The sequence below is a fragment of the Oncorhynchus mykiss genome, chromosome 27 (genome assembly GCF_057628025.1).
Source record: "Oncorhynchus mykiss isolate SJ-2025 chromosome 27, ASM5762802v1, whole genome shotgun sequence".
Taxonomy (NCBI): Eukaryota; Metazoa; Chordata; class Actinopteri; order Salmoniformes; family Salmonidae; genus Oncorhynchus; species Oncorhynchus mykiss.
Window position 1 is genome coordinate 50,211,032 of NC_143048.1, and position 13,777 is coordinate 50,224,808.

The 13,777-nt window shown below is 43.2% G+C and overlaps 1 protein-coding gene across 1 annotated transcript in view; it reads right to left on the minus strand.

Moving 5' to 3' along the window:
* Window positions 1–4,856: 4,856 nt before the first annotated feature.
* cep126 (centrosomal protein 126) overlaps window positions 4,857–13,777 on the minus strand; it is a 227,185-nt gene continuing 218,264 nt past the window's right edge. Inside the window, exons 9-12 of the mRNA XM_036965485.2 lie at window positions 13,135–13,192; window positions 5,877–6,185; window positions 5,668–5,732; window positions 4,857–5,540 (exon numbers count right to left, since the gene is read on the minus strand). Coding sequence (XP_036821380.2) covers window positions 5,457–5,540; window positions 5,668–5,732; window positions 5,877–6,185; window positions 13,135–13,192 — 516 coding nt within the window. The 3' untranslated portion in view covers window positions 4,857–5,456. The remainder of the gene's footprint in view (window positions 5,541–5,667; window positions 5,733–5,876; window positions 6,186–13,134; window positions 13,193–13,777) is intronic.

Sequence of the window (13,777 nt, forward strand, 5' to 3'; positions counted from 1 at the left end):
CTCCGGCGCATTGGTGCGGCTGGCTTCCGGGTTGGATGCGTGCTGTGTTAAGAAGCAGTGCGGCTTGGTTGGGTTGTGTATCGGAGGACGCATGACTTTCAACCTTCGTCTCTCCCGAGCCCGTACGGGAGTTGTAGCGATGAGACAAGATAGTAGCTACTCCAACAATTGGATACCATGAAATTGGGGAGAAAAAGGGGTAAAATTAAAAAAAAAATAAAAAAAAAAATATATATATATATATAGTCTAGTCAGTGTGTATATAGTGTGTACACGGTTGAAGTCGGAAGTTTACATACACCTTAGCCAAATACATTTAAACTCAGTTTTTCACAATTCCTGACATTTAATCCTAGTAAAAAAAAAGTACGTTCATTCCTGACATTTAATCCTAGTAAAAATTCCCTGTCTTAGGTCAGTTAGGATCACCACTTTATTTTAAGAATGTGAAATGTCAGAATAATAGAGAGAGAGAATGATTTATTTCAGCTTTTATTTCTTTCATCACATTCCCAGTGGGTCAGAAATGTACATACACTCAATTAGTATTTGGTAGCATTGCCTTTACATTGTTTAACTTCCACAAGCTTCCCACAATAAGTTGGGTGAATTTTGGCCCATTCCTCCTGACAGAGCTGGTGTAACTGAGTCAGGTTTGTAGGCCTCCTTGCTCACAGACGGTTTTCCAGTTCTGCCCAAACATTTTCTATAGGCTTGAGGTCAGGGCTTTGTGATGGCCACTCCAATACCTTGACTTTGTTGGACAAAGACCCCAAAATGGCTTAAGGACATTTGGAAGACCCATTTGCGACCAAGCTTTAACTTCCGGACAGATGTCTTGAGATGTTGCTTCAATATATCCACATAATGTTCCTGCCTCATGATGCTATCTATTTTGTTAAGTGCACCAGTCCCTCCTGCAGCAAAGCACCTCCACAACATGATGCTGCCACCCCCGTGCTTCACGGTTGGGATGGTGTTCTTCGGCTTGCAAGCCTCCTCCTTTTTCCTCCAAACATAATGATGGTCATTATGGCCAAACAGTTCTATTTTTGTTTCATCAGACCAGAGGACATTTCTCCAAGTACGATCTTTGTCCCTATGTGCAGTTGCAAACCGTAGTCTGGGTTTTTTACGGCGGTTTTGAAGCAGTGGATTCTTCCATGCTAAGCGGTCTTTCAGGTTATGTCGATATAGGACTCGTTTAACTGTGGATATAGATACTTTTGTACCTGTTTCCTCCAGCATCTTCACAGGGTCCTTTGCTGTTGTTCTGGGATTGATTTCCACTTTTCGCACCAAAGTACGTTCATCTCTAGGAGACAGAATGCGTCTCCTACCTGAGCGGTATGACGGCTGCGTGGTCCCATGGTGTTTATACTTGTGTACTATTGTTTGTACAGATGAACGTGGTACCTTCAGGAGTTTGGAAATTGCTCCCAAGGATGAACCAGACTTGTGGAGGTCTACAATTTTTTACTGAGGTCTTGGCTGATTTCTTTAGATTTTCCCATGATGTCAAGCAAAGAGGCACTAAGTTTGAAGGTAGGCCTTGAAATACATCCACAGGTACACCTCCAATTGACTCAAATGATGTTAATTAGCCTATCAGAAGCTTCTAAAGCCATGACATCATATTCTGGAATTTTCCAATCTGTTTAAAGGCACAGTCAACTTAGTGTATGTGAACTTCTGACCCACTGGAATTGTGATACAGTGAAGTATAAGTGTCTGTAAAACAATTGTTGGAAAAATGACTTGTGTCATGCACAAAGTAGATGTTCTAACCGACTTGCCAAAACTATAGTTTGTTGTTGGTGGTTGAAAAACAACCAGAAGCGCCATGTGTACTACCTGCTCTTCCTCTAGTAACCCCGGTGGACCAGAACTTTCAATGATCTGTTCACATTGTTGATGTGCAGCAGCTGATTGGTCGGAGATCGATCAGACTCTACTCCACCACAACAGACACGACGACCTGACATATTAATACCTCTAAAGAAACTCTCATTAGGAGGTCAAAGGGTGAGAATACTGGAAAGTCCATGTAGAGTACTGCGAAACAAACTAAAGAATAAATATATAAAAAGAGATGTATTCTGTGATTTACTTACATTTCTTAAATATATGATACTTAAAATCATCTTAATCAGTCCTCTCTGAGAAGATGTTAAGGGAGAAACACTCGTTGGAGCCCAGGCTACAAAGTTCTAGAAACCTGTTTGGTGAGTGTGCTGCCCAAACCATTTCGTCACATCTGAAATAGAAAAATTCTTGCCTGATATGTACTGCTTGTGTCTCCGCCTCAGACAAGTCACAGCAAGCTGACTGGAGACAGAGGGAGAAGTGTTCACAGCAAGTTGACTGGAGACAGAGGGAGAAGTGTTAACAGCAAGCTGACTGGAGACAGAGGGAGAAGTGTTAATAGCAAGCTGACTGGAGACAGAGGGAGAAGTGTTAACAGCAAGCTGACTGGAGACAGAGGGAGAAGTGTTCACAGTAGGCTGACTGAAGACAGAGGGAGAAGTGTTAACAGCAAGCTGACTGGAGACAGAGGGAGAAGTGTTAACAGCAAGCTGACTGGAGACAGAGGGAGAAGTGTTAACAGCAAGCTGACTGGAGACAGAGAGAGAAGTGCTAACAGCAAGCTGACTGGAGACAGAGAGAGAAGTGTTAACAGCAAGCTGACTGGAGACAGAGGGAGAAGTGTTCACAGCAAGTTGACTGGAGACAGAGGGAGAAGTGTTAACAGCAAGCTGACTGGAGACAGAGGGAGAAGTGTTAATAGCAAGCTGACTGGAGACAGAGGGAGAAGTGTTAACAGCAAGCTGACTGGAGACAGAGGGAGAAGTGTTCACAGTAGGCTGACTGAAGACAGAGGGAGAAGTGTTAACAGCAAGCTGACTGGAGACAGAGGGAGAAGTGTTAACAGCAAGCTGACTGGAGACAGAGGGAGAAGTGTTAACAGCAAGCTGACTGGAGACAGAGAGAGAAGTGTTAACAGCAAGCTGACTGGAGACAGAGAGAGAAGTGTTAACAGCAAGCTGACTGGAGACAGAGGGAGAAGTGTTCACAGCAAGCTGATGGAGACAGAGGGAGAAGTGTTAACAGCAAGCTGACTGGAGACAGAGGTAGAAGTGTTAACAGCAAGCTGACTGGAGACAGAGGGAGAAGTGTTAACAGCAAGCTGACTGGAGACAGAGGTAGAAGTGTTAACAGCAAGCTGACTGGAGACAGAGGGAGAAGTGTTCACAGCAAGCTGACTGGAGACAGAGGTAGAAGTGTTCACAGCAAGCTGACTGGAGACAGAGGGAGAAGTGTTCACAGCAAGCTGACTGGAGCCACACTTAAATCACTGATTGCTGTTCCCCTTAATACAGAATGTTTGGTAATGCTTCACATTAAGACATTTATAGTACCATACAAGTTAAATGTGTTTAGATGTTGTTAATAAAACAGTAATAAACCTGTTGAAACATTCTACAGTAGGAGTAATAGTTTAGAAAACAGAATTGACATTTAGATAGAGCTGAGTGTTTTTTCTAATGACCATAAAAATAAAAATAGGATCCTCTGTTTCTGTACCTACCCTTGTTGACCTTGTTGGGCCAGTGGAGTGAGTCTTCTGTACACGTCGTACACACTGGATCTCACTCAACTGGCACCCAACAACAATCAACACACACACCTCTGATCAACTGGCACCCAACAACAATCAACACACACACCTCTGATCAACTGGCACCCAACAACAATCAACACACACACCTCTGATCAACTGGCACCCAACAACAATCAACACACACACCTCTGATCAACTGGCACCCAACAACAATCAACACACACACCTCTGATCAACTGGCACCCAACAACAATCAACACACACACCTCTGATCAACTGGCACCCAACAACAATCAACACACACACCTCTGATCAACTGGCACCCAACAACAATCAACACACACACCTCTGATCAACTGGCACCCAACAACAATCAACACACACCTCTGATCAACTGGCACCCAACAACAATCAACACACACCTCTGATCAACTGGCACCCAACAACAATCAACACACACACCTCTGATCAACTGGCACCCAACAACAATCAACACACACACCTCTGATCAACTGGCACCCAACAACAATCAACACACACCTCTGATCAACTGGCACCCAACAACAATCAACACACACACCTCTGATCAACTGGCACCCAACAACAATCAACACACACACCTCTGATCAACTGGCACCCAACAACAATCAACACACACCTCTGATCAACTGGCACCCAACAACAATCAACACACACACCTCTGATCAACTGGCACCCAACAACAATCAACACACACCTCTGATCAACTGGCACCCAACAACAATCAACACACACCTCTGATCAACTGGCACCCAACAACAATCAACACACACACCTCTGATCAACTGGCACCCAACAACAATCAACACACACCTCTGATCAACTGGCACCCAACAACAATCAACACACACACCTCTGATCAACTGGCACCCAACAACAATCAACACACACCTCTGATCAAGTTGAACTGAATGGTATTGAAAGACTGCTGACGCTGCATCACACGAACAGGTTTCACATCTTATGAACATCCTTTAGACAAGAGGTAACTTGTGACCCCCCCTAGAGGACAATCCACAACCAACAAAACTAAACGTGAGGTAACTTGTGACCCCCCCTAGAGGACAATCCACAACCAACAAAACTAAACGTGAGGTAACTTGTGACCCCCCCTAGAGGACAATCCACAACCAACAAAACTAAACGTGAGGTAACTTGTGACCCCCCCTAGAGGACAATCCACAACCAACAAAACTAAACGTGAGGACAGAATGACTTTATTTTGCTTTATCATTATCAAGATTAGTTTACACACTGACACACATCAGTATACAATCCTATTGGTATCATTGTGTACAATACAATGATACCAATACGATACACAATACATTGTGTACAATCATTGTGTACAATACACACACACACACACACACACACACACACACACACACACACACACACACACACACCCACCCACCCACACACACACACACACACACCCACACACACACACACCGCACAATTTTTCGGGAAAATAAATATATTTATCTCATACAAAAATAATCTCTATCAATTAAAGGCCAAAACCAAATAGCAAAGCCTGGCTGTATATAAGACTGAAGCTATAATGTGTAAATAAGTCAATATAAGTACTGTAATTTGATAATGGACTTATTCACAGGCCCGGGTTGTGAAGCCTTCATCCCAGCAGAGAGAGTTAGTGGTGGTGCTGTAACTCGGGGAGGGTTATTATAAAGATATTTTTGTTAAACAGCAGTGTATAAGGTTGGAGTGAAGCACAAGCTGACAGAGTGACATTCAGGCGGCCATATTGGACCGTTGTTGGACCGTTGTGTCAGAATCTCCTCTGGGTTCTCGGGCGGTTGTCGGTGGAGACCGTGCGGTGTTTACGGTGGGCAGCACCCGTCCCTTCCTCTGTCTGAGAGGAGACAGGAAACGGTCATGTTTAACAACACTCAGAGTCAACGATCATCTACAAATTAATTCAAATCAATCACAAGTGTTGGTACAAACATTTATTATTTCAAAACCACAGAGATACTCACAAAGGGCGCTTCGCCACATAGGAAAGCTCTATCTGCAGGGCGGCCTCCAGCTGAGGCCTGCACATCTGCAATGTATCACAATATCATGTCAGAGAGCGAGTAGGGGGTGGAGACGAGACCACTGGAAAACTCTGGGCTCTAGTTAGGGTCCCTAGACACGGGCAGTAACAGGCTGATCAAAGTTGGGGTCGTTGCAGGGTTGTACTCACATTGCAGCCGACGATTGAGTCGATTCAGGGACAGCAGCACTTTCTGCTCCTCCAGGGAGATGTTGGTGATGGTGGAGACCTGGCCCTGCTCTTGGGCTTGGTGCCCCCGGGCTTGGTGCCCCTGGTGCCCCTGGGCTTGGTGCCCCCGGGCTTGGTGCCCCTGGCTGTGGCTGGTAGTGATCGATTGGCCCTGGTGCTGGCTGTGACCTCCACCTGGCTCTAGCCTCTGGGATGGCACCGTCTCCTTGGCAACCACTATATCACTGTCTGCCAGCAGGCCTTCACTGTGGGCTGCCACTTCTGCATACTCTGAACCAAAAAGCAGTCAAGCAGTCAATCCAGGCAGCACAGACCACACCGTCAGTATAATCAACACAGACAACACGGTCAGTATAATCAACACAGACAACACCGTCAGTATAATCAACACAGACAGTATAGTCAACACAGACAACACCGTCAGTATAGTCAACACAGACAACACCGTCAGTATAATCAACACAGACAACACCGTCAGTATAATCAACACAGACAGTATAGTCAACACAGACAACACCGTCAGTATAGTCAACACAGACAACACCGTCAGTATAGTCAACACAGACAAAACCGTCAGTATAGTCAACACAGACAAAACCGTCAGTATAGTCAACACCGTCAGTATAGTCAACACAGACAACACCGTCAGTATAGTCAACACAGACAACACCGTCAGTATAGTCAACACAGACAACACCGTCAGTATAGTCAACACAGACAACACCGTCAGTATAGTCAATACAGACAACACCGTCAGTATAGTCAACACAGTCAGTATAGTCAACACAGACAACACAGACAACACCGTCAGTATAGTCAACACAGACAACACCGTCAGTATAGTCAACACCGTCAGTATAGTCAACACAGACAACACCGTCAGTATAGTCAACACAGTCAACACCGTCAGTATAGTCAACACCGTCAGTATAGTCAACACAGACAACACCGTCAGTATAGTCAACACAGACAACACCGTCAGTAGAGTCAACACAGACAACACCGTCAGTATAGTCAATACAGACAACACCGTCAGTATAGTCAACACAGACAACACAGACAACACCGTCAGTATAGTCAACACAGACAACACCGTCAGTATAGTCAACACAGACAACACCGTCAGTATAGTCAACACAGACAACACCGTCAGTACAGTCAACACAGACAACACCGTCAGTATAATCAACACAGACAACACTGTCAGTATAGTCAACACAGACAACACCGTTAGTATAATCAACACAGACAACACAGTCAGTAGAGTCAATACAGACAACACCGTCAGTATAGTCAATACAGACAACACCGTCAGTATAGTCAACACAGACAACACCGTCAGTATAGTCAACACAGACCACACCGTCAATATAGTCAACACAGACAACACCGTCAGTATAGTCAACACAGACCACACCGTCAGTATAGTCAACACAGACAACACAGTCAGTAGAGTCAACACAGACAACACTGTCAGTAGAGTCAATACAGACAACACCGTCAGTATAGTCAATACAGACAACACCGTCAGTATAGTCAATACAGACAACACCGTCAGTATAGTCAACAGACAACACCGTCAGTAGAGTCAACACAGACAACACCGTCAGTAGAGTCAGCACAGACAACACCGTCAGTATAGTCAATACAGACAACACCGTCAGTATAGTCAACAGACAACACCGTCAGTATAGTCAACAGACAACACCGTCAGTATAGTCAACACCGACAGTAGAGTCAACACAGACAACACCGTCAGTATAGTCAACACAGACAACACCGTCAGTAGAGTCAGCACAGACAACACCGTCAGTATAGTCAATACAGACAACACCGTCAGTATAGTCAACAGACAACACCGTCAGTATAGTCAACACCGACAGTAGAGTCAACACAGACAACACCGTCAGTATGGTCAACAGACGACACCGTCAGTATAGTCAACACAGACAACACAGTCAGTATAGTCAACACAGACAACACCGTCAGTATAGTCAACACAGACAACACCGTCAGTATAGTTAACACAGACAACACCGTCAGTATAATCAACACAGAAAACACCGTCAGTATAGTCAATACAGACAAAACCGTCAGTATAATCAACACAGACAGCACCGTCAGTATAGTCAATACAGACAAAACCGTCAGTATAGTCAACACAGACAACACCGTCAACACAGACAACACCGTCAGTATAGTCAACACAGACAACACCGTCAGTATAGTCAACACAGACAACACCGTCAGTATAGTCAACACAGACAACACCGTCAGTATATTCAACACTGACAACACAGTCATCGCAGTCTACATAAACATCAAGGTCAACAAATATATATCACAGTCAGCACAGTAATCACAGTCAACACAGTAAAGACAGTCAACACAGTAAAGACAGTCAACACAGTAAAGACAGTCAACACAGTAATCACAGTCAACACAGTAAAGACAGTCAACATAGTAACACAGTAAAGACAGTCAACACAGTAAAGACAGTTAACACAGTAAAGCCAGTCAACATAGTGATCACAGTCAACACAGTAAAGACAGTCAACACAGTAATCACAGTCAACACAGTAAAGACAGTTAACACAGTAAAGACAGTCAACATAGTGATCACAGTCAACACAGTAAAGACAGTCAACACAGTAAACACAGTAAAGACAGTCAACACAGTCAACACGGTAAAGACAGTCAACACGGTAAAGACAGTCAACACGGTAAAGACAGTCAACACGGTAAGACAGTCAACACAGTAAAGACAGTCAACACAGTAAAGACAGTCAACACAGTAAAGACAGTCAACACAGTAAAGACAGTCAACACACACATGTATTTTGTCTCCATGTGTCTATCGCCGATCAGAACATTGACCGATTAGCAACTAGCTGTCCTCTCAAGAGGAAGCTTCTAAAAAATAAAAACAATTGTTCAACTAAATTATGCAAAAGAGATGGCAAACAAGTTAAGCTGCTCAGCTGATTGGTTGACACACAGTAAATTGAGAAATGTAAACAAAACAAAAAATCACAAAAAGAACAAGAACCTATATGACCAAATAAGGATAAATAAAACAACGGGAAAACACTTTGGAGTACCGTAAATCATTACAACAGAAACCTTTGGCTACGGCCAATCATTACAACAGAATCCTTTGGCTACGGCCAATCATTTCAACAGAAACCTTTGGCTACGGCCAATCATTTCAACAGAAACCTTTGGCTACGGCCAATCATTACAACAGAATCCTTTGGCTACGGCCAATCATTTCAACAGAAACCTTTGGCTACGGCCAATCATTTCAACAGAAACCTTTGGCTACGGCCAATCATTACAACAGAATCCTTTGGCTACGGCCAATCATTTCAACAGAAACCTTTGGCTACGGCCAATCATTTCAATCACTATTTCCCTGGGAAAGTGGACAAACTGAGAAGTGAAATGACAACACTGAACAGTGAGCCATCATACTTTTGTATAAAATATCTAATAATGAAAGAGAAGGATCGCTGTTCTGAATTTGGTCACGTTTGTGTGGAAGAGGTGGAAAACCTATTGTTATCCATCAATAATGATGAGCCACCAGGTATAGACAACCTAGATGGTCAACTATAGACAACCTAGATGGTAAACTATAGACAACCTAGATGGTAAACTATAGACAACCTAGATGGTAAACTATAGACAACCTAGATGGTAAACTATAGACAACCTAGATGGTAAACTATAGGGAATGGTAGCAGACTGTATAGACAACCTAGATGGTCAACTATAGAGAATGGTAGCAGACTGTATAGACAACCTAGATGGTCAACTATAGAGAATGGTAGCAGACTGTATAGACAACCTAGATGGTCAACTATAGAGAATGGTAGCAGACTGTATAGACAACCTAGATGGCAAACTATAGATAACGGTAGCAGACTGTATAGACAACCTAGATGGTCAACTATAGAGAATGGTAGCAGACTGTATAGACAACCTAGATGGTCAACTATAGAGAATGGTAGCAGACTGTATAGACAACCTAGATGGTAAACTATAGGGAATGGTAGCAGACTGTATAGACAACCTAGATGGTAAACTATAGATAACGGTAGCAGACTGTATTGCCACCCCTATTGACCATATCTTTAACCAAAGCCTAAAGGAGTGTCTGTCCACAGGCGTGGAAGGACCTAAAGGATTTCCACTGCCTAAAAATAGTAAAGCATCCTTTGCTGGCCCCAACAGCCGGCCAATCAGTTTGCTGCCTGTTCTTAGTAAACAGATGGAGACACAAAGACACAATGCTAACCGCTAACTTTCAGCTTATAGAGGAGAACACTGCACTTGCACTGCACTGATTCAGATGACTGCTGATTGGTTAAAAGAAATTGATAATATGATGATAGTTGGAGCTGTTATTGTTAGATTTGTTAGTGAGAGATGTTATTGATCATAAATTGTTACAAACAAAAAAAATCCACTTTTCTATGGCTTTACACCACCTGTCATCACATGGTTGGTTATTTATCAATATAACCCAGAGAGTATTCTTTAACAGAAGCTTCTCTAACATCAGATATGTACAGTGCGGTGTCCCTCAGGGTAATTTCCTTGAGCCGTTACTCTTCTCCAGATTTACAAATGATTTGCCGCTGGTCTTACAGGCAGCTAGAATGGCGGATGTATGAGGATGTTTACACACTCTACACGTCAGCACCCAAAGCCAACGAGCTACCTGGGATTCTAAATAAGGAGTTACAGTCGATTAATAATGAATAAATACATCTCAGACTAAAAGCCTTGTACCTGGTTCAAAACATTCTCTAAGACCTAAACCTCAACCGGTGTTGTACATAAAAAAGGTGTGACCATTGAACAAGTTGAGGAAGCTAAACTCCTAGGAGTTACATTGGATGGTCAATTATCATAGTCATATTGGCAAAGTTGTTTTGAAGATGGGGAGAGAAAAGAAAAAAAAGAAAAATCTGCATTTGTTTTTTACAAAAAAACAACTGTACTAGGTTCAGGCTCTGATATACTCCCCATCTTGATTACAGTCCAGAAATATGGTCAAGTGCAGCAAGGAAAGAACCAGCAAAGCTTCAGCTGGCTGAAAACAAAGCACCATGCCTTGCCCTTAACTGCACACACAGAAGTAACATCAACAACATGAATGATAGTCTTTCCTGGTTGAGGGTTGACGAGAGATTAACCGCTTCTCTTTATTGTTTTATGAGAAATAATACTGTGATGAAAATGTCATATTGTCTGCATTATCAAATAACATTCGGCTCAGACACCCATACATACCCCACTAGACATGCCACCAGGGGTCTCTTCAGACACCCATACATACCCCACTAGACTTACCACCAGGGGTCTCTTCAGACACCCATACATACCCCACTAGACATGCCACCAGGGGTCTCTTCAGACACCCATACATACCCCACTAGACATGCCACCAGGGGTCTCTTCACAGTCCCCAAGTCCAAAACGAACTCACGGCAACAGACAGTATTATACCAACTAGACATGCCACCAGGGGTCTCTTCACAGTCCCCAAGTCCAAAACGAACTCACGGTAACAGACAGTATTATACCAACTAGACATGCCACCAGGGGTCTCTTCACAGTCCCCAAGTCCAAAACGAACTCACGGTAACAGACAGTATTATACCAACTAGACATGCCACCAGGGGTCTCTTCAGACACCCATACATACCCCACTAGACATGCCACCAGGGGTCTCTTCACAGTCCCCAAGTCCAAAACGTACTCACGGCAACACACAGTATTATACCAACTAGACATGCCACCAGGGGTCTCTTCACAGTCCCCAAGTCCAAAACGAACTCACGGCAACGGACAGTTTTATACAGAGCCGTGATCGCATGGAACTCACTACCATCTCCAGTTACTCAAGCTAACAGTAACATTACCTTTAAAACACAGATTAAAAAACAACTCATTGAACGACATTTATTAACGACAAGCTTGCCATAAAAAAAGGGTTATGGACTCATCACATTTCAGCTTTTAAATTTTAATTAATTTGTAAAAATCACAATTCCACTTTGACATTATGTGGTATTGTCTATAGGCCAGTGACAAACAAATCTCAATTGAATCCATTTTATATTCAGGCTTTAGCACAACAAAATGTAGAAACAGTCAAGGGGTGAGACTACTTTGTGAAGTTGCTGTAGATCATAGAATTTCCTCAGCTATCAGTGCTGTGTTACTTGTCATGTTTTGTGCTTTAGTGTTTTGTTCCATGTTTTGTGCTTTCTGAGGACCCCAGGAAGAGTAGCTGCTGCTTCCGCAAAAGCTAATGGGGATCCCAATAACACATAAACACAGCGTGTTTATGGACAATACAGTCAGCACAGTCATCATGGACAATACAGTCAGCACAGTCAACATGGACAATACAGTCAGCACAGTCAACATGGACAATACAGTCAGCACAGTCAACATGGACAATACAGTCAGCAGTCAACATGGACAATACAGTCAGCACAGTCAACATGGACAATACAGTCAGCACAGACAATACAGTCAGCACAGTCAACATGGACAATACAGTCAGCACAGTCAACATGGACAATACAGTCAGCACAGACAATACAGTCAGCACAGTGAACATGGACAATACAGTCAGCACAGTCATCATGGACAATACAGTCAGCACAGTCAACATGGACAATACAGTCAGCACAGTCAACATGGACAATACAGTCAGCAGTCAACATGGACAATACAGTCAGCACAGTCAACATGGACAATACAGTCAGCACAGACAATACAGTCAGCACAGTCAACATGGACAATACAGTCAGCACAGTCAACATGGACAATACAGTCAGCACAGACAATACAGTCAGCACAGTCAACATGGACAATACAGTCAGCACAGTCAACATGGACAATACAGTCAGCACAGACAATACAGTCAGCACAGTCAACATGGACAATACAGTCAACACAGTCAACATGGACAATACAGTCAGCACAGTCAACATGGACAATAGAGTCAGCACAGTCAACATGGACAATACAGTCAACATAGTCAACACAGTCAACATGGACAATACAGTCAACACAGTCAACATAGACAATACAGTCAGCACAGATACTCCCATACATTCATGTTGAGGGGTTGAAATACCACCTTCCGTACAGATACACACTACTCATACAGACATTACCACAGATACTCCCATACCTCCATGTTGATGTGTCAGGTCGTGTTTGCTGTGTAATGGTGTTATCAGCACCATGGCCTGTGGAAAACAAAACACACACTGACACGAAGAAAACGTGTATTTACAATGTTCTGCAGCAGTCTTCATCATGAAGTCATTGTGTTCTACTCTATTACTCAGTCTTCATCATGAAGTCATTGTGTTCTACTCTATTACTCAGTCTTCATCATGAAGTCATTGTGTTCTACTCTATTACATACAAGAAAACACCTCGGAATGACACATTTACTACCCTGTGCAAGAGTTTTTAATTTTTTTTATAAACTACTGTATACACTTAACTAATTAATTAACTACACGTGTTGTAACAGGTAAACATGACTATACAGCAGAACGCATACTACACTAGTCACCCTATCGAAAAGTACAGCCCGACCTGACAATAAAGAGACCCAGTCACAGTCCCTGCCTTCCCAGTGAATTGCCATATTGATCCGGACTCAAACACAACAAGTTCTGAAACACCCTGTGTTCACAGTAGGATATCAACTATCCCACAATGCAACTGAAGTGCCCAATGCATGCAGCTACCTGAACTGTCATGTACAACTGGCATGTAGTCTATCTGAGACTGAGATTAGGAGGGTACCAACCAACCTATCT